The 25,553-nt window shown below is 43.9% G+C and overlaps 2 protein-coding genes across 5 annotated transcripts in view; one reads left to right on the top strand and one right to left on the bottom strand.

Moving 5' to 3' along the window:
* The window catches only part of GET4 (guided entry of tail-anchored proteins factor 4), a 41,365-nt gene that overhangs the window by 4,055 nt on the left and 11,757 nt on the right, over positions 1-25,553 (bottom strand). For 2 of the 4 annotated variants that reach the window (XR_005558758.1, XR_005558759.1), the window contains exon 9: positions 6,291-6,396. Coding sequence is in view for 2 of the 4 variants with exons in the window: in XM_039360540.1 (XP_039216474.1) it covers positions 24,026-24,117 (92 nt within the window). In the remaining 2 variants the exon portion in view is untranslated. Of the gene's footprint in view, positions 1-6,290; positions 6,397-22,718; positions 24,118-25,553 lie in introns of those variants that run through there. The other 2 variants (XM_039360540.1, XM_039360541.1) reach the window with 1 other exon arrangement.
* On the top strand, positions 85-20,242 carry ADAP1 (ArfGAP with dual PH domains 1). The gene is made up of 11 exons (XM_039360528.1): positions 85-481; positions 3,343-3,473; positions 4,763-4,854; positions 5,986-6,068; positions 9,179-9,291; positions 11,011-11,157; positions 12,275-12,358; positions 12,919-12,981; positions 14,756-14,827; positions 16,439-16,667; positions 17,758-20,242. The coding sequence occupies exons 1-11, from the start codon at positions 208-210 to the stop codon at positions 17,784-17,786; spliced, it is 1,317 nt and encodes a 438-aa protein (XP_039216462.1). The 5' UTR covers positions 85-207; the 3' UTR covers positions 17,787-20,242.

Genomic DNA, 25,553 nt, shown 5'->3' with positions numbered 1-25,553 from the left:
GGGCGAGTCTCGGAGTTGGTTTAATTTTCTCTTTTGCTGGCTGGCTCCGCTTCGGGGCTGGAGGCGTGCAGAACCTCCCCCCTCCCCACAGCCCCCCCCCCAGGCACCGGCCGAGGGATGCTGAGCCGGCGGGAGGCCGAGGGACCCCGCCTGGCCCTCCCCCCTCGGCTCCCCAGGGCCCTTCCAGGAGGGTGGGGGTCTTTCTGAATGAAGCAGCCCCCCTCCCCTAAGAAGGCGGGGAGGCGCCCTGGAGACCCATTAGGGCAAAGGCGAAGCGGGCAGGGCGGAGGAGAGGGAGGCGATCTCTGTCCCCCCCTTTTCCCCAGGACCCCAAGGTGCTCGACCCCCCCCCTCGACTCGACACTCCCCCCCCCAGACTCCCCAAATCCCCAGCCCGCCATGGCGAAGGAGAGGAACAAAACGCTGCTGGAATTGCTGCAAAGCGAGGGCAACGACCGATGCGCCGACTGCCAGGCTAGCGGTGAGTGAGATGGGGAGGGGGCCGGTGGGTGGGAGGGTGGGGGGCGTCATCTCCCCCCCCCTGGCTCAGGCAGGTGCATGCCTCCAGGGACCCGCTTTGCCTGCAAGGGCGGAGGGGGGGGAATAACCCCCCCCCCGGCTTCCCCTCTCTCCTCTCTAAGTGGAATGGATGGGGCTGGGGTGGCTGGCTGGCTGGCAGGCTGCGTGGTCTTCTCTCCCTCCCCCGAGCAGTTGCGCAGGGGTTTGGGAGTGCTTTTTTTTTTTTTTTTAAGGGAGGGAAGCCCTTCCTCTCCCTGTCGGCCTCAGTTTCCCCACCCGCTGCTTCTGGTTCTGGGAAAAGGGGAGAGAAAAAAAAGAGGAACCGGGCGTGGGGCGCGGCGGGGGGGGAGGGCGATGGGAAGGAAGGGGTCCCCAAGGAAAGAAAGAGAGGGGGGGGACGGGGTGAAAAGCGTGGGTTGCCTTCCCCCAAGAAAAGCAGAGGACCCCACCTTCCCTAGATCCTGGGGGAGGGAGATTGTGTGTGGGGGGGGGGAAGAAAGAAAGACCCTCCCCTGGATTTCTTCCCTCCGCGACTAACTCAGCCAAAGTTGCCAAGGCAGGCAAGGAAATAAGGGGGTCCCCTTGCGCTTGTCGGGGCGCCCGGCGCCTTTCCCGGGAACTTGGCTAGGGAGACTTGGGCAGGTGAAACTCTTCCAAGCCCCCTCCCCTCTCCTTCTTGCTCCCCCTTCCCCTGTCAAATCCAGGGACGATCCTGGGACCCCCAAAGGGAAGCTTCATATTCATTTCCCCTTCTTGCCCCCCCCACCCCACCCAGGAAGAGGGAGAAACCGAGCTGGCCCCCCCTTCCCTCCGCCCCATTCGGGGACCTCTCCCCATTCTCTCTCTCTGCCCCCCTCTGCCCCCCCCATTTTCTCCGACTGACGTTGCAAATGCTGATGTCATCGCCCATGCCGAGCGAGGGGCTTGCCGGCTGCCAACTGCAGTGCAGATCAGCCGTGGAGATGCCGGCTTAGGTTGGGCACCCGGGGGGAGAGTGGCTGGGGGTTTTTTGGGGGGGGGGTGCAGAGGTCTCTGCCGAGGGGTGGGGAGAAGAAGCAGAGGAGGTTTGACCAGCACTAAATTGGGAAACTGGGTCTGACGAGCTATTTGGCTCGCTCTGGGTGGGGTGAGAATAGCAGCCTCGCCTCTGCACAGCCCGGTGGGAGAGGTCTTGGGGGGGTTGAATGCCGCCCCCCACTTCACAGTCCCCTTAAATGGAGGTGATGGGGCTGGGGGCATCACCTGCTCCTTGCAGGGAGCTGGTGGCATTGGGCTTTTTGGGGTGGCAAGATGTTTTTTTCCCCCTAGATAAAGTGGGTTGGGTATTAGTTTGGGAGCTGGTTCTGAATTCTCTTCCTCCCCCCCTTTTTTTTGGGGGGGGCAATTCAACCCCCAATGCAGCCTGTAGGGATTACTCTGCTGCCCCCACCTTTCTGCTCGGCTTTGTAATAAAACCGCCAATGAAGTCTGTTTTCGAAATGCCAAATCATATATGCCTCTTTTCTGTCTCTGTACAAAACACCTGCACAAACATGGGATAGATGGTAGCGGTATTGCACAGATGTATATATAATAACCACATTACTAGATGATTATGCTGGTGAGGATTATGCTGGTGATGGCAGCTTAGGCGGTTCACAGGGGAATCAATTCTTTGCACAGAATCATGAGGTCTAGGATCATGCTTTAATTTCAGGGAAGTGCAGCTTGGGAACCTGGTATATTTTTGGCATGGGGAAAAAAAAAATGGTCCTGGGTTTTATCCTAGCTTTCCCAGGAAATGTGAGGAAGGACCGAAGAAAACTCTTGATTATTGAACTTGGCACTTCATGTTTGTCCCCCCACTCCTTCTGCTGTTCAGTTTTTGCAACGTGTGAAGCAACCTCATTTAGCGACCTCCAACTCGGCTGGCAATTCAGCTGTTAAACAAAGCAGTCACTAAGTGAAAATTTGACGGTGCTTATGATCTGATTTCAGCTTTCCTTGGCTCTGAGTGTGCAGTTTGGTTGCAAAGTACTTTTTCATCACCGTCGTACTTGCAAGTGGTCACTAAATGATGCTGTCACTAAACAAGGACTGTATCTACCTGTATCTCATTTCCCAACAGCTGCCACTTCCTGGGAACTTCCTATCTCTTATAATAATAACACGATTCCTAAACTCTTATTTAGAATCAAAACATCCTTTCTCAAGTGTGATACAGGTAGTCCCCCATTTACGACCACACCCGAGCCCAAAATTTCAGTTGTTAAATGAGACATTTTTAAAGTGATTTTTTGGTCCCATTTTGTCACCTTTGTTGTCACTGTTGTTAAGAAAATCACTGCAGTTGATAAGTTAACAACACCGTTGTTAAGTGGATCGGGATTCCCCATTGACTTTGCCTGTCAGAAGGTCGCAAAAGGATATTTCAGGATGCTGCAACCGTCGTAAGGACTAGTCAGTTGCCAAGCATCTGAATTTTGATCACATGACCGTGGGGATGCTGCAAAGGTGGTCAGTGCGAAAAACGGTCCTAACTCACTTTTTTCAGTGCCGTTACAAATGAACAGCTGTATGTCAAGGGCTACCTGTGTTTGTTGGATGTGCAGGTAACAGCAATATCAAACCAGGATGGTTGGAACCACCCATCAAAATGACTGATTATGATCTGAGAACCATCTTGAGTGACAACTTAGCAATGATATCATGTATTACATGATGCTTTATAAAGCTGCCTAACATAATCACCAAGTTTCCTTCCTCTTAGCGCCGATTTTATTTTTCCTTCCGACTTACACTGCAATGCTTGTTTCTTCTCCCAATGCTTGTTTGTCTCCGCAGATCCAGACTGGGCGTCTCACACTTTGGGGGTGTTCATTTGCTTAAATTGTTCAGGGATCCATCGCAACATCCCCCAGATCAGCAAGGTGAAATCCGTCCGGATGGATGAATGGGACTCGGCGCAAATTGAGGTAATCGGTTCTTAGAAGCATTGAGTTAAGTCATTGGGTGAGAGTTGGGTAATGGGGGGATCCACCGATTGGAAGGGATCTGCAGCAAAATGTTACGGGGTGAGAGACACCATTCACGGTCCTGTCTGTGATCCCAACTATAGGGTTATAAGAGATTCTTAGTCCTCCAGGCCCTGGTTGTCCCAAAGGTGTTTTTTTAAGAGGCAACTGGACTTTCTTGTTTTTCTTTGAAAACATTTCGCTTCTCACCCAAGAAGCTTCTTCAGCTCTGACTGGATTCCCCACCATCCAGTCAGAACTGAAGAAGATTCTTGGATGAGAAATGTCTTCAAAGAAAAGAAGAAATAGGGGAGACATGATAGCAGCGTTCCAGTATTTGAGGGGCTGCCACAAGGCAGAGGGGGTCAGGTTGTTCACCAAAGCACCAGAGGGAAGGACGAGAAACAATGGTTAGAAACTGGTCAAGGAGAGAAGCAACCTGGATTTAAGGAGAAACTTCCTGACAGAGAGGACAATCAATCAGTGGAACAGCTTGCTACCAGAAATCGTGGGCGCTCCATCACTGGAGATTTTTAAGAAGAAAATCTCTGGACACTCACCTGTCTGAGACGGTGTAGGTTCTCCTGCTTGAGCAGGAGGCTGGACTAGAAGACCTCCAAGGTCCCTTCCAGCTCTATTCTATTCTTATTCTTCTTATTCTTAAAAAAGAAAAAGTCCAGTTGCCTTGTGAAAAAGCACCTTTGGGATCCCAACTAAAGTTAGTTTCTCGACTTACAATCACTTGTGTAGCGATGGTAGATCTGGATGCAACTGCACTGAAAAAGGGGATTCACAACAGGCCTCTCACAACTGTAGCAGCATCCCCCACAATCATATGATTCAATTGCTGGCACTTGGCCACTGGCACGTATTTATGACGGTCGCCGTGTCCCAGAGTCATGGGAATCACCTTTGAAGAACTTCCTAACTGACTTCTGACAATCAACGTCAACAGGGGAAGCCGAATTCGCTTAAGGACTACATAAATCAGTTAATAACTGCAGCGATTTGTTTAACAAATATGGCAAGGAAGACGTAAAATCGGGCGGGAGTCACTTAGCAAACTGCCTTGCTTTGCAACAGGCATTCTCCTGGTAAGTCGAGAACTAGCTTTATATGCTGAAGCTAAACAGGTCATCGGAAAGGTCTGTAATTGGGAGAAAAATGCTGTCTAGATTGCTTTTGGTCAATTGAATGAATTAATAATGGACTTTTTTTGTTTGTTTTTTTTTAAATCTGTTTATTTGCAGTTCATGGCTTCTACAGGGAACAATGCCTCCAAAGCTAAATATGAATCCAAAATCCCACCCTTTTATTATAAGCCAACTTTTTTGGACTGCCTGTAAGTAATCCACCTTTTGCTCAAGCATTTTGGGGAGAAATATCTTCCATGCACACAGAGTGACTATAATCTTCATCCTGAAGGCTGCTTTTGGCTGTGCTTTAAAAAAAAAACTGCAGTGAAATTTGAAATCTTGAAAAAGTCATCGTTCGTGGCTTGCATAAAATTGCAACTAGATTACTTTCTCAGGTCTTGGATGTTATTGATGAAAAAAATGCCCTTTTTTCTTTTATTTTGTTTTAGGTAACCTATTGCATTATTTGTTGTCATGAAAAACCCTTCCGGGGGTTAAACTATTTGGTAGAAAAAGAAAAAAAAATATGTGTTTTAAATACGAAGGAGGCAAAACATGAATGATGGAATTTATCGCACGTTGATTAAGTTTATAATGCTACATTAGGTGATCTATAGAACCAGCAAGTTCCGTGGAATGGGAAAAGAATGAAAAAAAATCTCGAGAGTCTTTCTTCTTTTGCAGTATTTTTGAACTCTTTTGCTCTTCTTCCTGGTTTTCTACATCTGTCAGGGTCCCCACATTGATTGCTCTGATGCACATTGACGTTTGGCTTGCAATTCTCTCTTCCAAGCCCCAATTCACGTCTCATGTTCGCTTTGTTTCGTCTGTGGAGATTCTCACCCATCCAGGTCACGGATGTCCCAGAGGTGCTTTTTCCCCTTTGAGACAAAGACATTGTTTTGATTCTTTCTCCATCCTTGGTCTTCTTGGGAAAAAAAAAAACATCTCCAGAACTTCTAATCCTCCAGCCTGGGAAATATATTTTCCCTGAAAACAATTTCTAAATTGATCACATGATCAACATTCAGACGCTGACATGTACTTATGACGGTTGGCCGTGTCCCGGGGTCATGTGATTTTCCCTTTGATGGCCTTCTGACAAGCGAAGTTTACTTAACAACCATATTACTAACTTAACAACTACAGGGGCAAGAAAGATGGTAAAATGAGGCAAAACTCAATTAACTGCCTTGCTTAGCAAAGGAAATTTTGGGCTGAATTGTGAGAGCAGTTGTACTGCTGGAAGATATTGCCTTGTATGAAAAATTAATCATTGCAGTGCTTTTTAAATAAATCCTTTTTCAGATTTTCTTTCTTTTTTCCTTTTTCATCAGACTGTTACGAGAACAATGGATCAGGGCTAAATACGAAAGGGAAGAATTCATTTACACTGAAAAACAAGAGCCTTACTCTGCAGGTAATGGAGAAAGTTTTTTGTTAGTAGAAATGCAAATATTTACTGTTCAAAGTTCTTATTGACTTAAGCCTCTGGGGTGGGGGGGGGGAAGAGGAACTTTTGGCATATTTGCTTCCACTTTTAACTATAGTTCTGTGTTTGGTCCAAAACTGTGAAACTGATTATTGTGAGCAAGCATTACATCAAACCCCGATTTTACGTGTCAGTTTGTTCATACTTAACCGGTTAAATCGGTGTTTCTCAACCTGCTAATTTTGTGGTCCGGCTTGTATTCCAGCTGTGTTGGTTCTTGATGCTTTTGCCATACAGGTGTGCATACAGCGATTTCCTAAAAAAAAAGAAAAGAAAAGAAAGAAGGGCTAAAGTCAGTACGCCTTTCATGCTTTCTAAAGAGACCTGAGTAATTTGATTTATTTTTAGCTGACCAAAAAGGATGTGGACCGCTTGTTCAGAAGCAAGCCACAATTGATTTGAGCTCAGGGCTGTCCTAAAATTAGTAAGACACGTGTTCATTCTGAAACTGATTGTTTCTTTGTTTGTTTCATTCTACCTGTGAATGTTTGAGAGATTGGCCTTTGTGTATGGTGGAAATAAACTACAGGCAGGGTGGGAATGTTTAACATAAACTTAAGTCAGACTCAAAAGTGAAGAGAACCAATTTGGTCTATTGGTTAAGGCACCAGACTAGGAAGCAGGAGATGGTGAGTTCTGCCTTAGCCATGAAAGCCAGTTGGGTGACTTTGGGCCAATCACCAGGACACAAAGAGTTCTAGTCCTGCCTTTGGCATGAAAGCCAGCTGGGTGACTTTGAGCCAGTCACCAGGAGACGGTGAGTTCTAGTCCTGCCTTAGCCATGAAAGCCAGCTGGATGACTTTGGGCCAGTCACCAGGAGACTGGGAATTCTAGTCTGACCTTAGACATGAAAGCCGCTGAGCGACTTTGAGCCAATCCCTTTGAGTCAAACCCAACCCACCTCACAAGACTGTTGTTGTTGTGGGGAAAACAGGTGTGTTGGATATGATTACCACTTTGAGTACTTCATGAAAATAATAAAGGCAAGATACAAATAAATACAAAGAAATAACATCGTGGCTCCTTTGGGGAAATGCCAATACAAACCCTGTTGAGATAAAATGCAAGGTCTTCTGATGCCTGAGAAATACTAGTTTTGTGTGAGCATGACACTTCGTTAACAAAAGCACCAGGAAGGGGTTTTTTTTGAAGGCTAATAAATTTTATTACAAGGCAATAAGCTTTCGTGAGCTGATCTTTTCTGACTTTCCTCCGGCCGTGCATATTAACCAGAATTTCAATGGGCTGAAATTGTGCTTTGGGGGCAGACCTTAAGAGAATAACAGAGTTGGAAGGGGCCTTGGAGGTCTTCTAGTCCAACCCCCAGTTCAGGGCAGGAAACCCTATACCATTTCAGACAAGGGGTTGTCCAATCTCTTCTTGAACACTTCCAGTGTTGGAATTCCTATTAGTGCAGCCAGCCTGCTTTCGATTTGCGGCTGCAACAGGGAAGCTCTTTGCTTCCTGATCCCTTGGCCTTGGCACCGTGTGCAGAAACTGGCACCCCTTCCTTACAAGGAAAGCAAGGAACTCTTGCAGGAGGGAGAGAGAGAGAGAGAGAGAGAAGGAGGGGAAAATGTTAGCTAGAGAACAGCCAAAGCAGCAGAAGTCATAATATGATGAATGAGAGGAGACATAAACGGTGCTAGCAGGACACACACGAAGCTAAATGCTACGGCTTCGTAAATCACAGAACAATCTGTGGGCTGTTTGTGTTCTCCTTCCTGTCTCTGCCTTTGAGGATGCACCCAAAACAAGTCATGATCAACAGACCAGGGTTTACGGCTTTTGAAGAGGCCAAGTTTGTGTAGGTTAAACCAGGGTTTGTGGCTTTTGAAGAAGCCAGGTTTGCGTAGGTGGTCCTCCCAGAGATTTTGGCCAGGAGGACTTTCCTGAATTCTTCTAACTCAGGGGTGAGAAATTGGTAATCACCTACTCTACAGATTATTAGGTTATGTCTCCCGTTACTGTAAATCATGGGTCGTGTCAGGTGGGGTACAATGGGAACTGGAGTCCAACAATATCTGAAAAGCGAGAAGATCCCTAGCATTTGAAGGGAAGAAATTGAGTTTCCAGGATTTGGAGACACCGGTGACTTCAAATTAATGCTTTCTGAAAATGGAGAGTATATTCCAGCAGTGAGTTATGGGTTCTCCTCAGAGGCTGGCATGGACATCACGGTGCTGATGGAACTCTTTAGAAGATCCGGGCTGAGGTGTGGAAGCTGAAAAGAAGATGTTTAGTGCTCATGATGCAAAACACAAAAGCTACACAAGGGCCTCTTTTCTTCTGGACGCCAAGGAAGAGGCATAAAATAAGTCCCTTTCAGGCCTGCCCATCAATCCTTCATTCTACACAGAGCTCAACAATAGCATTGTTGTTAATGAAACAGTGGGTGTGTGGTGGAAGCGGTACAGCTGGGAACGTGGCGGTTGCAAAGCTGGGCTCTTGGGTAAGGAGGCGTTTTTTGGGGAGCAACACACACAACAGCTTTCATGGTGTCCTCATGAGAACTTTGCCATTTCTCACTCCTCCTTGCCTCAAGACGGAACGTACAAACTCTCGTTTTCCTTCTCAGTTGCACCGAGGGCTCCAGAAGTAGATCCATCTGCCCTTCCTTCTAAAGCAGGGGTCCCCAACCCCTGATCTGTGGACCGGCACTGGTCCACGTCATGCCAGAAACCGGTCCAGACAGAACATGTCCCATTCCAACTGGATTTTGCAGGAGTATCAAAATTGGTATCACATAACCTCTGCTAGATTTTAAAAAGGTCCCGAGGTCTCGTTCAGCTATTTCTGTGTTAGATGAACAGATACCCAGGAACGACACTTCGAGTTCCTTCTGAGCAGTGTCTTTATCCTGGTTCACCTACAGACAGAATCTTGCCGCACTAAAGCAGAGGTTGGACCTTTTATCTCCACAAGGAGATTCTGGATAATCTGTCACCCAGGAACAATTTAGGTTTTCACCTTTTTCACAAAATAGCCATTTTGCTTTCAGTAGAAATCCCTGCTTTTTCTTGCTGTTTGTCCGTAGGCTATCGGGAAGGATATCTGTGGAAGAGAGGACGCGACAATGGGCAGTTTCTCAGCAGAAAATTTGTCCTTTCAGAACGGGAAGGAGCCCTGAAGTATTATAACAGAAACGATGTAAGAGGGATGAGAGTGGTTGGGGGTGGAGCAGGCCCTCTTTTGAAAAATGGGCCTTGCAGGGAAAATTAGGAGACTCTGCCCAGTCTCTCATTGGTAGATTTTAATTAATTATGTGGTACATTATATTCTGGGAGGACATGAGAATAAGGCTCTGCTCCTAAGTACTTACAAGGCCTTATACTAACTTGGGAGTGAGTTAGTGGGGATCAGGGGTTTGTCTCTTGAGGGAATGCCAAAAAAAAGATCAACAGATCCTACCAGCTAACTCCAAGAAGGCTAAATCCAGTCCAGAACAAAACCAATCTCACACAGCGTCAATCACTCAAACCTCCTCCCTCCAAATTGGGTTACTATATCCCAGATCAATTTTGCCACTCCATGCTTCCTTCCCAAGTTGCACACTCCGTGGGAGAGGACAACTGTTTCAGACAGGAGGAGAACATTAGTTTTCTGTCAGGATTGTATGCCTGGAAGACCAGCATTCCCACTATGTTGGGTTAGGCTGAAGGAGATTGGGTTAATGCTAGCCTCGTTTGTGGTGTGGAACTCAATTGTTATGGTACTACGTGGTGTGAACCAGGTCATCATCATCATCTTCTAATCTAAAACTTGGTGGATTTTGTGGGACTCAGCCCATCGTATACATGTAACAATTGTCTTTTGCTGTACAGTATTAACTGGCTTTACGATTAGCATGTCAAGTGAATTGAGCCGAAAGGTGAACTATTGTCAATGTCTAGTAAAGTTGTAAATGTAATATTGTAAAATCAATAAAAAACTTGAAACAAAAAAAAGTAAATAAAGTTGAAGGAGTGGCCAGGTCCTCCTTTGAATGAAAGAACTTTGTTGGACCTTGAGTGAAAGAGAAGTTGTTCAACAGGATCCATCAAAGCAGAGTTTATCAAATTTGGCAGCTTTAAGATGTGTAGACTTCAGTTGCTAGCATGCTGGCTGAAGAATCCTGGGAGCTGAAGTCTACACATTTTAGAGTTGCCAAGGTCAAAAAACACCACACTGGAACATCTCCGACAGAAGGCCATCTAGAAGGAAAGATCTATCCCAGTGTTTCTCAAACTCGGTAACTAGATATGTGGACTCCCAGAATTCCCCAGCTAGCATCATGGCTGGTGCTGTCCAAGGTCCTGATAGCTCCTCACATTTCAAAAAAGAACAACTGCTGGGTCATCTCTTAATAGATATGACTCAGCTCCTTCCCTTGGTTGGCAAAGAAACGAGGATGGTGACTTCCTTCTGGACCATCTGGAGCCAGAACCCAGAGCAAACAGGTGTTTAATGCACGTTTGGAATCAAAAGAGCATTATGTCTGAGGAAGAGAGAACTCGTAATGCTTCATCTGAAATTTCTCTTTAAATGATCCTTTTCTTGGAAAGTTTGAAAGACTCTGCATTGCTGAGGTCAATTGTAATTAAAAACAGAAGCAACTTAATCTGTCTGGGGGGTCTGTCCACCAATCTCCCATATTTCTTCTGGGTTTTACCAAATGTGCAGGGGAATTCTGGGAGTTGAAGCCCACAGGTCTTAAAGCTGCCAAGGTTGGACACTTCGGTTTATGTTAATTCCTGATGGATTACAAAATTAGTTCTCCCAATTTCATCTGGAGTGGGTACCTGTGTACCAGGTTATGTCACAGATACAGTGAAGCCCTCAAACACTGTAGTTGCGGGTTACATGTTGTTTGTGGTCTTTCCTCGTCAGGCCAAAGAACCCAAAGCGATTATGAAAATTGAGCACCTCAACGCCACTTTCCAGCCCGAGAAAATTGGAAACCCTCACGGGCTGCAGATCACCTACCTGAAAGACAACAGCACAAGGAATATCTTTGTCTACCATGAAGATGGCAAGGTGGGGGCCCCGAAGTAAGGAAGGAAGCAGCTCCCAGAGTTGGTTTGCATGCTGCTGAAAAGAGCAGCAGAAGTGTGTGTGTGCCTGCGTGTCTTTGTGCATCCCTTCCGACTTGTGGTGACACCAGGGGTGACTCCAGATAATGGCCAAGAAGACAATTGTCCACCCAGTGTTGTCCTTCACTTTGCCTTCTTATCTATCTATATCTATCTATCGTCTATCATCTGTCTCTCTGTATTTATACCTCTATATGTCTCTTTATCATTTGTCTGTCTATTTATCTGTATCTGTCATCTATCTATCTCTATCATCTATCTATCATTTATCTTCCGGTATCTCTCTCTCTGTCAATCATCTATCTATATCTATCTATTTATCATCTATCTATCTATCTATCTATCTATCTATCTATCTATCTATCTATCTATCTATCTATCTAATCTATTTATCTCTCATCTATCATCTATCTTCCAGTCTCTCTCTCTCTCTCTCTCTCTCTCTCTCTCTCTCTCCATTGTTTATCATCTATCTATCATCTATCTATCTCTGTCTGTCTATCATCCATCCTTCCATCCATCTATCATCTATCTATCCAATTTATTGGTTGCCTATCTTATCACAGGGTAAGATTCTTCCTGAAACTCTTGAAATTAATTTGAAACTCACTATTATTTCTATCATATCTTTTTTTTAAGCAACACAGCATGAGATGGCTGGCAGAAACCCAGCAGTCAGATAGTAGATGAAAATTAGAGATTAGAAAATTTACATCTAAAACCAGCAACAATCCTTTGGTGGCAGGGCTGCGGTTTGTAAACTGAGCTGCCCAAAGTTGGTGATAAGATGAGCAGCTATAGACATGTTTTAAGTCAATAAAAAATAAACCCCGTTTAACAAAGGGAATGCAGTCAAACGGCCATTGAATGAAACGAACCTGTACAGAATCATATTGAAAGTAGAGGCTCTGATGGAGCCTGTGGAAATCAGAGCTAGTAATACCGGCAAGAGCTGCATTTAAAAGCCAATCCCAAACAGCTCCAGGAAGAATCATAGAAAGTGCCCCTGAACTGTGCATTATTACACATTTATTTATACAACTATTGTTCTTGCTCTTCAGGAAATGGTGGACTGGTTCAACGCCATCCGTGCAGCCCGATTCCATTACTTGCAAGTGGCGTTCCCGGGAGCTAGCGACACTGATGTGAGCTCAGCGTTTATTCTTTCTTCTTGCTGTTCTCTGGAATTATGGATACCCGTGTTTCTCAAACTTGGCAACGGCCAGATGTGTGGGCTTCCAACTCCCAGAATTCCCAAGAAAGGCCAGGCTAACATTGCTGAGAATTCTGGGAGTTGAAATCCACACTTCTCAAAGTTCCTAAGACTGAGAAATACTGACCAAAGGTCTCTTTATTTGTGCCAAATCTGCACTCTACAAGCAAGCTTTCCTTCTTTTATCCTTTTGCTGCAACAATTGATGGATTTTATTTTTTGGGGGGGGGGGCTTATGTGATTTTATTTTCCCTGCTACTTCATTTCTGCACTGATGCTAGTATTTCTATAATAATAATAAAGTTGGGAGGGACCTTGGAGGTCTTCTAGTCCAACCCCCTGCTCAGGCAGGAAACTCTATACCATTTCAGACAAATGGCTGTCCAGTCTCTTCTTAAAAACTTCCAGTGTTGGAGCTTTCCCCGCTTCTGGAGGCAGGTTGTCCCACTGTCTTCTGATCTCCTTTCCTCTTCTATCATTTGCATGTTCTAGCTGGTGCCAAAGCTTTCCAGGAATTATCTGAAGGAAGGCTACATGGAGAAAACTGGGCCAAAAGTAAGCTTCATCTAATCTTTTAGGTCAAATGCAATTTTACAATTTATGGTTCCTGACGTATAAATCCTGAACTTCTTTAGTACGTTATGCATGAATCGTGGCGGTCTGGATTACATTTCAAGAGTTTTTTTTTTATGGTTTTCATTTGAATGTTTCAGCCAGTTCTGCTCTGCAGCATGTTAAGTTGTGAACTATAAAGAGATGGTTGAAATACTTCCATTGGGCTTGTATGCTTTGGCTAGGAGACCCCGAAAAATCTATTGAAAGTCTAAAACGGCACGATGGACAGCTGAATGTCTCCTAATAGATAGACCATCCCATAATAGCAGAGTGAAAAATGCCACCTATTTGAGAATTTGGCTGGCTAAAATGTCTTTGGATGGGAGGAGGAGACCGTCTCGTGCTCCCCACTCTTGATCAAGATTACAACTATAAATATTGTACTTTCCAAATTCAGAATAGAAATATAACATGCCTGGGGAGGATTGGTGTGCCTGCATTTATTATTATAAGCTGTTACCTTCTTCCCAAAATCTATGGATCATTTTTTTTGATCCTTACAACAACCTTGCAGGGTTGATTAAGCAGAAAAATTGGGATTTTAACCTGGATTTCACCAGTTCCAGAAGAATATTTCATTCTGTGCTCTTTGGTCAGCTTCTGGAAGAGAAAGCAAACTTTACTCCTTTTTCTATGCAGTTGCTGTTTTTCTCTCTCTCCTAATTAAGGTGAACCAAGAAATTAATTACTTTCTTGTTACTGTGAGCCAAAGAGAGTTTTAATCAAGCCCTCTGTCTGTGTGCTTAACCAATTCATTAAGTACAAATTTAAATAAGCCTAAGGTTTGCGTCAGGTTTTAATTGGAGCTGTCTTTTAAAAGAAAAATTAAAAAGAGGTTTCTATGGATTGGCACTGTCACGGCTAATAATTTAATCCAATCAGCATAATCTAAATTATGCGTTGGTTTTGCAAGACAGTTCGTCCCCTCCGCCCTTTCTCGGTATCCCACGGGAAATTAAAATATCAGAGTGTGGCAGAGATTCCAAAGGAAGGCAGGGGGTTTAGGCTTATATTTCAATATTCAACATTTCTACTTCTTTCAAAATAGGAAAACACCTGAAAACCATTTCCCCAGCTGTCAGGATTGAGGCAAGCGTGACCCACACACTTCCAGAACTTTGCCATAGGGACTAGAAACTTGTAATTTTTTTTTTAAAAAAAGATATGCATGTGGCTGCGTTTAGGAATCAGGATTCTGTGGCCAGCATTGTATTCTGCTTTTTTTTAAAGTAGATAAACTGGAAGAATAATTATTACTGCCTGGTTATCGTAGCTGGAATTTGAACCTGTAATCTGTTGGTTGTAGCTCTGCGTATTGCCTGAATACACGGACACAAATAAGCCATACTTGTAGGCTTTTTATAACCTGGGAACCCAGCCAAATTGCGATTTCTTTAATAAACTCTTATTTTGGCAAACTACGGCTCCACAAGTCGTGAGCTTAATCCTTCGCCTCCTCTTTATCTGGTCCGAAGAAGTTTCAAATAAGCAATATAAGTGCTGAGTATTTTCTTTGTCTTTTTTTTTTAAAAAAAATAATTTAGTTAGTTCCCACACGTGCAATTAACCATCTTTGACGTTAAAAATAAATGTTAAAAAATTAAAAAGTATAAATTAAGAAGCAAACTAAAAATAAAAACATCTACCTTGTATTTTATATAAACTCATCATTGGTTTGTTAATAAAGTTTTCTTTTCCACTTCTTCCCTTTTAGCAAACAGAAGGGTTCAAAAAACGCTGGTTTACCATGGACGACAGAAGATTAATGTATTTTAAGGATCCTTTGGTAAGTAATCTTCTCCTCCTCCACCTTCCTCCTCCTCCTCCTCCCCCTCTCCTTCCTCTTTCTCCTCCTCTTCCTTGCCCTCCTACTTCCTCTTCCTCTTCCTTTCTCGTCCTTGTACTCCCCGTCCTCCTTCCTCCTCCTCCTCCTCCCCCACCCTTACAGACACAGATACACAACTCATCTAACCCTTTGCAAGATCCACTGAAATCCTTCGGCTTTCCAGACTCTACTGGATGATCTCTAGTAGAAGGCCCACATTAGCCAGGAGACTTTCTAATGTTAGGAAATCCCTCCTTCTATTTCACCTGAGTCTACTTCCTAGAAATTTCAACTTCCAGAGTTCTGCTCTTGCTCTGATAGAGAACAGATCCACAGTCTACGCTACATGAAGCTTCTTCAAAGACCACCAGCAGCCTTCAGTTATGTCTCCAGCAAGTGAACCTTCCCAATTTGTTTGAATCTTTCTCCTCGGGCTTGGTTTCCATTCACCCCACCATCTTGGTGGTCTTCTCCAGTTTCTCAATCTCCTGCTCAGACTGCAGTTCTACTGCTGGGTCTCATATTCCTAGCAGCATCTGACCGAGGCAGAGAAGAAAGGGGCAGATCGTTCTTTAATTCCTTCCACGAGAGCATCTGCCTTTTTAACAGCTGCCTCACATTCTTGACTCTTGTTCAACGTCTGACGTACCAGAAGGCGCAGATCCTTTTCACAGGTCCCCTTGCCAAAACAGATCTGCCCCATCTTGCATTTGGGTCTTTTTTCCTCTGTCTGGATGCAAGACTCTCTATCTGCAGCCAATTTCATCCTGTTGGCTTCAAACCTCTCTTTTTCTTCTAAAATAATTCTTCTGCTCTCTCTGTTCTGGTTTGAAGAGAGAGAGAGAAAGAGAGAGAGAGAACGCGAGAGCTTCTTTCTTTAGGTCAGCCTTTATCAATTTTTTTTTTTTTAAACTCTGGCAGAAACCCTGAAATAACACTCAGGTCACAGGCAGCCTAAAAACCATGCCATCTACAGCTAGCATTGCACGATCCACAATCCCCACCTTTTAGCTATTGTAGTTTGCATATTTACACAGATATACTTTCCTGTATATTTTTATAATGTTTTACTTATGTTGTTTTATCATTTTAATATTGTGAGGTGCCCAGAATTACCCTGTGATAAGATGGGCAGCCGATAGATAGATGATAGATAGATATAGAGACATATAGATATAGATAGATAGATAGATAGATAGATAGATAGATAGAGATAGATAGATAGATATATAGATATAGATAGATATATAGATATAGATAGATAGATATAGAGATATAGATAGACATAGAAATAGAAATATATATATAGATACAGATAAAGATAGAGAGATAGATATATAGAGATAGATAGATAGATAGATAGATAGATAGATAGATAGATAGATAGATATAGAGACAGACAGACAGACAGATTTATCGTGACTTTTCATGGAGCTCTAGGGAAGGATTGTTGATTTGGCCTTCAGATCTTGTCTCCGTTGCTAATTTCCAGAGCAACACAGAAGAAAAAACAAGGTTAAATCCGTCCAATCCTTTGAAAACCCAGAGCCTTCTGCTTTGTCCTCCGTTCAGGATGCTTTCGCCCGGGGAGAGGTTTTTATTGGGAGTAAAGAAAACAGCTACAAGGTCCTGGAAGGGCTCCCACAGTCCACCCAGGGGCATCACTGGCCATACGGCATCACCATCGTCACCCCTGACCGGAAGTTTCTCTTTGCCTGTGAGACCAAAAGCGATCAGCTGGAGTGGATCTCCGCTTTTCAGAAACTGATCAATCGGCCCATGCTGCCGCAGGAATACGCAGGTGAGGCTCCAGCGTTAGGTCCCTGGGATGAGCCGTTGCTCGTACGATGTTGACAAAGACTTAATCAAAACTGGAAGAAGGCTTTATCCAAGATAACATGTTGATTAAGTCTTAATCAAAATTGTAATTTGGTAGACACTGTCTTGGAAGAGGCATTCTGTCTTGCAAAGTGGCAATGGAAAGGAGCTTCTAAGTCTAAGATAAAATGTTGACTAAGTCTTAATCAATATTGTAATTTGGTAGACATTGTCTTAGAAGAGGCATTCTCTCTTGCAAAGTGGCAATGGAAGGAGGCTTCTAAGATAAAATGTTGACTAAGTCTTAATCAATATTGAAATTGGTAGACACTGTCTTAGAAGAGGCATTCTCTCTTGCAAAGTGGCAATGGAAAGGCGTCTTCTAAGATAAAACGTTGACAAAGTCTTAATCAAAACTGTAATTGGTGGACACTGTCTTGTCTTAGAAAAGTCATTCCAAGACATTTTATCTCAGTGTCGTTTTTTCCCTTTGCAACTTTACAAGAGAAAAGCTTCTTCCGCATTCTTCTCTCACTTAACGGAATGCCTCTTCTAGGACATAATAGAAACTTTTTCCAGTCCACCTCATTAAGCAGGATGCATTTTAAACCAGTCCAAAGAATCTTATCAAGTAACTTGTTACAGGGAGTCCTCAACTTATGACCACAGTTGAGCCCAACATTTCTGTCGTTCAGTGAGTTGGGCCCCATTTTATGACCTTTCTTGCCACAATTGTTAAGTGAATCAATGCAGTTGTTAAGTTAGTAACACGGTTGTTAAGTGAATCCGGATTCTCCGTTGACTTTGCTAGTCCGAGGGTCGCAAAAGCAGATCACATGACCCCGGGACGCTGCAACCGTCATAATTATGAGGCAGTTGCCGAGGGCCTGAATTTGGATTATGTTGGGATGCTTCAAGGGTGAAAAAGGGCCCTAAGTCCCTTTTTTTCAGTGCTGTTGTCACTTTGAATGATCACTAAACGAACCGTTACAAGTCGAGGACTATCTGCATTTGGTAAAGAGGCCGCAACGTCTTGGGCGATCTAATTTCTTTCTTTTTTCTCTCCTTGCCAGTGGAAGCCCATTTCAAGCATAAACCCTAGCGACAGTCTGAAGCAAGATTGTTTACAACACAAAAGGACACTGGTTTCGTTTTCAGTTTTCGTTTTTTTTTGCAAGGCTAGCAATGACCAAAATAATAATAATTATATAATTAGTGAATCATTTTAGACCACGGGATGGGAGGTGCAATTAAAATGCTTGAGCCATGGATCGTGGTGCTGCCCATCCAAAGGTGACCGAAGCTACAGGCAGCTGCAGCCCTGCACTTTCCCCAGAATGTCGCTCTTCGAACACCGACGGGTAGATAACCTGGTTACACTAGTTAAGAGAATTATGTCTGACGTTTTGGAAGAATCCTGACGCAACGTCCTTCTTTTCCGTTCTTCGGTTTGGGTCTTGGCCGAGCTATTACGGTGACGTCCTTGTATAAAACACATTCCTAACGGGTCTGTGTCTTCTTCAGTGGCCAAGAATGCAGATTCAGAGATGGTAGCAGAACCTAGAAAACATCTGTGGAAGGTATCATTCATGAGGCTCAAACTCTGGTCTGGGAGTAGGCAGGAGTAGGCGGAATGAAAGGAGGGAAGCCAGAAAAAAGGTTCTACATGATGAAATTGGGACAATGGATCACTGTCGTCTTGCTGTCAGATTTGTTGTGGCATCGTCTAATACATCTATTCCACCAGCCCAGCCTTAAAAGAATAACAGAGTTGGAAGGGATCTTGGAGGTCTTCTGGTCCAATCCTTGCTCAAGCAGGAGACCTTATACTATTTCAGATAAATGGCTGTCCACAGTCTCTTCTTGAAAGCTTCCAGTATTGGGGCACCCACAGCTTCTGAAGGCAAGCCGTTCCACTGATTATTTGATGTGTTCTCCAGGAGGGTTGCTAATTACAAAATCAGGGAACAAGGACTCCCAGTATTTCTTGAAGATGTCCGATGCGGAGAGGCTGCGTTTAGCCATTTCTTCAGATTGTTTTGCTTCTTGTCACTTTGTGATGCTTGAAGAACAGACCCTTATTGACATTAGGGCTGGGAAGGGGAAAAGACCAGCTTTCATTTGGGGATGAGACAAGCCTGCATGACATAGCAAGGAGCTGAAAAATTTGATTTATTCAACTCTATGCCGGAGCATCCAAGTTACTGTCCCAAAAGTCAAGTTGGTGGCTGTGGTTGAACATCACGAGCATTATCCTCACTCAGAAGAATTCGTGGTACCGTCACCCAATCACCATGACTAAGCTGTCCTGGATGATGAACCAGGAGAAGCTTTTGCAATTGTCCCTTGAGGTAGCCCACGAGTGGACTTTTGCAAAGCAACGATTAAATGCACATAAAGCACTAAGCTATGGCTTGCTTCATCTTGCTTTAATGACTTAGCCATTTTTCAGTTTGCATCGTACGCTAAGCTTAGCACAACCCAAACCCAATTCACGGTGAAGTTGGATGAATGAGCTGAATGAAATGTTTTCACCGGTGAAAACTTCTTTGGATGCCAGAAGTGACTTTTCCAAGAAAACACCATGCTAGAAACAACCACCCTTTAACCCAGGGGTGGGCAATTAATTTTCCCAAGAGAGTCACATGAAAAATGGGGACTGTTGTGGAGAGTCAAACCAATCGGGCTGTGAAGATGTGTAGATAATTTTTTTTAAAAAAAGCAGTTGCCTTCAAAATAAAAGCAAAGCAGCTGTGTTGCGTGCATGGTGTACACTCATTTACATCTAATTTCTAATTTTGGATTGACCTCACGTGGGCTGGACCTCGACAGCCAAAAGGTCAGGGGGCCATAAAATACCCAGGTCTGCTCAATCTCCAACAAGGCATCCATAAAAGTGTTCATTCATAAAACAGCTTAACAACTAACCCCAGCACAAGCAGACACAAGTTAGAAAGCAAACCATAGTTTGATTCAAAGCGTTGTTAGCTTCAGCAGACAAGTAATTTATTTTTTTTTCCCGTTACAATTTTGGCAAGCGGGAGCTACTTAGGAATTTGCTGCACGAGGACCCTCACCGACTATCGGATTTTATTTCCCTTCTATTTTCATCGTATTTAGCTACCCGGCCACCAGATCAGACTTTTCCCTTCTCTAAAGCCAGATTCCCTCTGTTTGTAGCCATACTTCGTATTATTGTATATTTATACTGACTGACTCAGCAAGGAATTCATCCTTGGGCTGAAATCTACTTGTTTCTCATCTTCTCTCTTGTGGATGTAAGATTATATTAATTCTTGCTCCTTCACAGTCTCAGCTGTGACCTTCATATCTTTTTAAAGTCTGGCACAAAAAAATTATTCCGGAGAGTCCAGAACTAGTTTTTTTTGCATCTTAAGACACAGTCTCAATTTAAACCTGTTTCTTCCTCTGTCCCAATGTTTCTGTAAGACCAGATCTCTCTCGTCTTGTGTGTACATTTGTTAAGTTTGATTGTTAAAAGACAGTTGTGGTACTAACTTCCATCCACACCAATAAATTATTATCCTGTTGGCTTGATCAAGGCGTGTCTGATTAAATTCAGGGTAAAAAAAAATGTAGTGTTTCTCTGGTTTTTCCCATTGTGCAATATTTAAAGCATTAAAAAAAAAAAGTTAAAATGAGGAAGAGCATCTTTAAAACCTCTGAGCGTTATTTTTAGAATGGAAAATTCTCTGCTTCCAAGAACGTAGGCAGTGAAAAATTGCTTCTCAAAAGATGGCGGGTCAAATACAAATGAGCTCATGCGGAGATGCAATGGACACCTTCCTTAAAAGGTGAACTTGGGAAATAAGTTGTTATGTGCAGAGAAAGCACTCTTTTTATCTTTTAATGCAAGAGGAGTAAATGAGGACAGAAGAGTGCATTTTGTGTACTTCAGTTGTGAGATGTTGGGCCATGGCACACTTCTAAGTTGACTGAACCAATTGGCAGGAATCGAAAACCCCTAAGAGAGGGGTCCAACCTTGGCAACTTTTAAGACTTGTGGGCTTCAACTCCCAGAATTCCCCAGCCAGCTAAGATCCTTGCTGTAAAACACGATTAGGGTCTGAAGGCCAGATTTTCATCTGATCAAGCAAGCAGATTTGATCAAGTTCTTAACGGGCAATGCTCTTTTGAGTGTTTCGCCACACGTCTTTCGCAAGTCCTTCCCTCTCCAGGAAACGTGTCGCAACCTCTTAGAGTATTTGTAGCTTAGGGTTGAACTGTGGGGTTCTTGGTGCTTTCTTCCTTTTTTCCGTGTACTTATTTTTCCAATGTATAGAGATGCCCGTCTCACAAAACAGGCGACTCCAGTGAAAAATAAGATCTAGAAGGTGGTAAGGAGAACCTCAAGTGATAAAAGCCATCAGGCCCTTCCAGAGGTTGGTTAGGTGGCTAAAGCAATCTTCTTTTGCCAACTGTATGGAGAAATCTTGTCAGCCCCCATCTTAAAAGGGAACACCGAGTGGAGCTAGGCTGAAAGAAACTTGAAGATCTAATTTAACAGAAAAGAGGATGAAAGTTGACCGTTTCCTACTAAACAGCCTCTTAAGAGACATACTGCTGTGGTTCGCTCTAGCCTAAGGCAGGCTGTCCAAACTTGGCAACTTTCAGACTAGCGGACTTTAACTCCCAGAATGCTGGTTGGGGAATCCTGCGAGTTGAAGTCTGCAAGTCTGATAGTTGCCAAGTTTGGACAGCCCTGGTGTAGGGCGTTAGAAAAACTGGACTTTAACCGCAGCCATGTAGATTTAATGTGAATAATGAGAAAGGTGTACACGCATGGCTGTTGAACTTCATCAGGATCTAATCTCGATACGCTGCTACGTCTTTCTCAGATGGAACAAAGGCAGAAATCAAAATCTACCTGGGGGTGAAGTTTGGATGATCTTCTGCCCGTTAGCAAGATGTATTTTGGGGAAAGGATGGCATTATAGCCATTATACATTAGGGTGCTTCTATATATAGCTATATTCTACTTGGTTCTTCCCCACCAGAAAAGACTTCATCAGATGCATAAAATGAATGGGAATCCTTTGTAGGGAGTGGAAACTCTCTGGATGGGGTTTTTTCAATACCTGTGGGCAAAAACAGAAAACTGCCTTCCGTGCCATTTTTAAAACACTTCTCCTGCCTTAGTGCTCTTTGCTGGCTGTCAATTATCTTCCAACTTCGTGATGGGGCCCTTTTTAAAATGCCGAGACTTAAAAACAAAAACTTCCTCTAGTCAAAAAGGTCCTGAACTGTGATCCAGACAGCTTTTACGAAACGAAGGAGTCCCCGCCCCATTTATTCTTTTTTTTTTGGCTAAACCCTTCCAGACTCATGACCTGTTGCACAACTGACACAAAGTGGATTAGGGTAACTAACCACGTACAAGGACACCTCGGTCGTGGAGATTCAAGAGATGTGCTGGAGGTTTGGTTCATCCTGGCGGATTTAGACAACCCCCCCCCTCAAAAAAGGACTAAATAAGGAGGGGAAAGGCATTGTATCACAGCATCATCTCTTCGTTCTTGTTGACAAATTAGGAGTCTGGGCGGGTTTATATCTGAAGATGTAAGGCTTTTGTTTCTGAGAGAGAAAAATCTGAGCTTCAGCACCACCTAGTGATTTTAAAATAAAGTAGGAAAATGAAATCTGGCTGCTGAATTGACGAATTCAGATTAGAGCTGAGCAGCAGGTAATTTGCCTGAAATGTTGGAATGTGGAAGCCAGATTCACTTAACCTGGTTACTAACTTATCAACTGCAGAGATCAACTGCACTTAACAATTGAGGCAAGAAAGTTTGGGGCAAAACTCACTTAACAAATGTCTCACTTAGCAACATAAATCTTGGGCTCAATTATGGCCATTAAGTCGAGGAGCATCTGTCCATCCTGAGGAGAAATCAAGCCAGCTATCCCGGAAAATAAAATAAACTGCGGAATCATGGTTTAAGGCTCTCATCCGAGACCTAAAAAATACACGTGGTGCGTAGCCGTGGTCCCCCAGGCAAGAGCAGCAGACATCCAGTATAAAGTATTTATTTTATACTCAACAATTAACACAAATTCATCCTTTTTTTTACAGTAAATAAAAATGTAATATTCCCCTTTCATGCATGATCACCGTATTAATCTAAGCCTTTTTTTTAAGTGTGAAAAAATAAAATGTCCCCTCCTCCATTTTTCGTCTTTTTCTTTTGTAATCGTACGGTTAAACTTCTGATGTTAATGTGCGTTAACGGAGACAAGGATGTAGAGTTACGCGAAGCCCGGCGAGCGGGGTTTTTTTTTTTTGTTCTTTCTTTGTACACGAAGTGTTAAAAGGTATCAACGAATCATCCCATCAAAATAAATAAAGAACCAAAAGGTCCACAGCATCCCCTTCACCTAAGAATCACTCTTGTTTCTAATATATCCGCCTGTTTTCTTCGTCAGCCAAAAGGGAGAGGTTTTGGGGGCAGGACTGCAGATTGCTGGATGTTCAGACTAACCAACCATCTTTCTAAGAAAAATAACAGGATTTTAGCTGTAGTTCATACATCCTTAGAGTGCCATTCTCCTTTGATGTGGGAGTAAATTTTTTTTTTTTTTTTAAGAAAGGTTAACTTGCCTGAAATCCTGCTCAGCCTGTTCCTTGTTATAATTACTCAAATGTTATCGTTGTTTTTTTCCCCCTTACGATGGATATGAATTTGGTGTAGTCCTTGCTTGGTTTTTTTTCTAATGAGTAGCAAATTTTTCTTTGGCTCGTCAGAAAAGTCATTGTTGTTGTTGTTTTTTGGCACCAGGTCTACAGGACGCCTTCCCGAGCAGCGATCGCCTGAATTCTCAGGAACGACTCTGCCCCATTTCCCCCCCCCCTTGAACAATCAAGTCCTTAATCGGCGAACTGGCTGAATTAAAACGGTAGCCTTGGGAAAAAAATTATGTGTGTGTGTGTGTATAAAGCAACCAATGTGTGTTTTTATTTCGTGGGCCTGGGAGAGGAGGAGGGAAATAACCTGCCCAGAAAAACCATAGAGAAGGCGCCTGTTATCGGTCTGCTGCCGGCATTAAGGAAAGTCCACTAATGATCGCCACAAAATCAAGGCGTCTGCTGGCTACCCCAGCCAGTGCATTGGTTTTTACATAAATAATATAGACCAAAACATTATGAACATCTCAGCAACCTTCTTCTTTTAAACATAACAGAGGGGGGCCCTTGAACGTGTGGAGGAACGACGGCAGGATTCGTCCCCAATGTCTTTTTTTTTGTTTTTTGTCGTCGGCGTTGGAGGTTTCGGGTGAGCACGTGGTCGGGTTCCGAGGGATTCGGGGGGGGGGAGGGGGGTCTCAGTCCAGCTCAATGGGGCTGCTGTCTGCCTGCGGCTCTTCTTCTGTTTCCTCCTCTTCTCCGGCTACCATGAGGCTGTTTAAAAGATTGCCTACGATGCAATCACAGGACAAGGAAGGAATCCAACAGCGTTAGAGATGCTCGTTTTAGGATGTCGCGAAGGTGTTTTTTTCTTTTTGTTTTTCTTTCCACGTGGTAACTGGACTTGTTTTTCCTTTGAAGAGGTTTCGCTTCTCATCCAAGAAGCTTCTTCGGCTCTGGTTGGAGGGTGGGGAATGGAAGGGTTTATACTCCTTGCCGACAGCTGGTCGTTTGCATCCTTTTGGAGCAGTGGTTCTCAACCTGTGGGTCGGGACCCCATTTGGGGTCGAACGACCATTTCACGGGGGTCGCCAAACAACGCAGTCCGCCATTTTTTCCACCTTTTCCTTAGCTGTGCTACTCCCTTTTATTCTATTGGCTTTTGAAAGCCAATAGAATAGACTCTCTTGAATAGAGTCTAATTCTATTGGCTTTCAAAAGCAATAGGAATTGTCTAGGCTGTCTCTGCCCTGCTGAGCCTGCCAAAAGTCCCATTCTGCAAACGGTGCTGCACCAGTTGAGTAGTCCTCGACTTACGACCGGATGAGTAGTCCTCGACTTACGACCGGATGGGGATCGCGGCATTAAAAAGGTTGAGAACTACTGTTTTGGAGGGTCGTTGAGGCCACTTGGAGGTTTACCTGTGTCTTAGGTCACATTTCCACCACTCAGGTGACCCTGAGGACACAGGTAAACCTCCAGGTGGCCTCAAGAACTCTCTAAAAGAAGGCAAATGACCTGCAAGGAATACAAATCCTTCCATTCCCCACCAGCCAGTCGGAGCTGGGGACTTCTGCTCTAAACCACCTCAGAGAGAGGGGAGACCTGGATCTCAAGGGGAACCTCCTTCCAAAGGGCAGGAAACCGACATGGAGAAGATGATTAGGGGACTGGAGGCTAAAACATTTGAGAAACGGTTGCTGGAATTGGGGATGTCTAGTTTAATGAAGAGAAGGACGAGGGGGGACAGGATAGCAGTCTTCCAGTATCTCAGGGGCTGCCCCAAAGAAGAAGAGGGAGTCAAGCTATTCTCCGAAGCGCCTGAAGGCAGGACAAGAAGCAACGGATGGAAACTAATCAAGGAGAGAAACAACCTAGAACTAAGGAGAAACTTCCTGACAGTGAGAACAATTAACCAGTGGAACAGCCTGCCTCCAGAAACGGTGAATGCTCCAACACTGGAAGTTTTTAAGAAGAGCCTGGACAGCCATTTGTCCGAAATGGTATAGGGTTTCCTGCCGGAGCAGGAGGTTGGACTAGATGACCAAGGTCCCTTCCAACTTTATTACTATTATTATTATTATTATTATTATTATTATTATTATTATTATTATTACTACTACTACTACTACTACTACTACTACTACTACTACTATTATTATTATGGTGCCCTTCAGGGGTCCTGACATGACACTGTGTCATCAAAAGAAACCCAGAGGGTACCAA

Source organism: Crotalus tigris, unplaced genomic scaffold, assembly GCF_016545835.1.
Source record: "Crotalus tigris isolate CLP2741 ecotype Arizona unplaced genomic scaffold, ASM1654583v1 scf7180000019173.45859301935:6455823, whole genome shotgun sequence".
NCBI lineage: Eukaryota > Metazoa > Chordata > Lepidosauria > Squamata > Viperidae > Crotalus > Crotalus tigris.
This window is presented reverse-complemented; position numbering and strand designations above follow the sequence as displayed.

What these genes read in the sequence shown, in the direction of transcription:
- ADAP1 (XM_039360528.1), top strand. Translation starts at nt 208, where the DNA reads ATGAAGCAGCCCCCCTCCCCTAAGAAGGCGGGGAGGCGCCCTGGAGAC. An exon ending in CGGGAGCTAGCGACACTGAT is followed by an intron (nt 12,359 to 12,918) that starts GTGAGCTCAGCG and finishes TGCATGTTCTAG; the next exon opens with CTGGTGCCAAAGCTTTCCAG. An exon ending in GCTGCCGCAGGAATACGCAG is followed by an intron (nt 16,668 to 17,757) that starts GTGAGGCTCCAG and finishes TCTCCTTGCCAG; the next exon opens with TGGAAGCCCATTTCAAGCAT.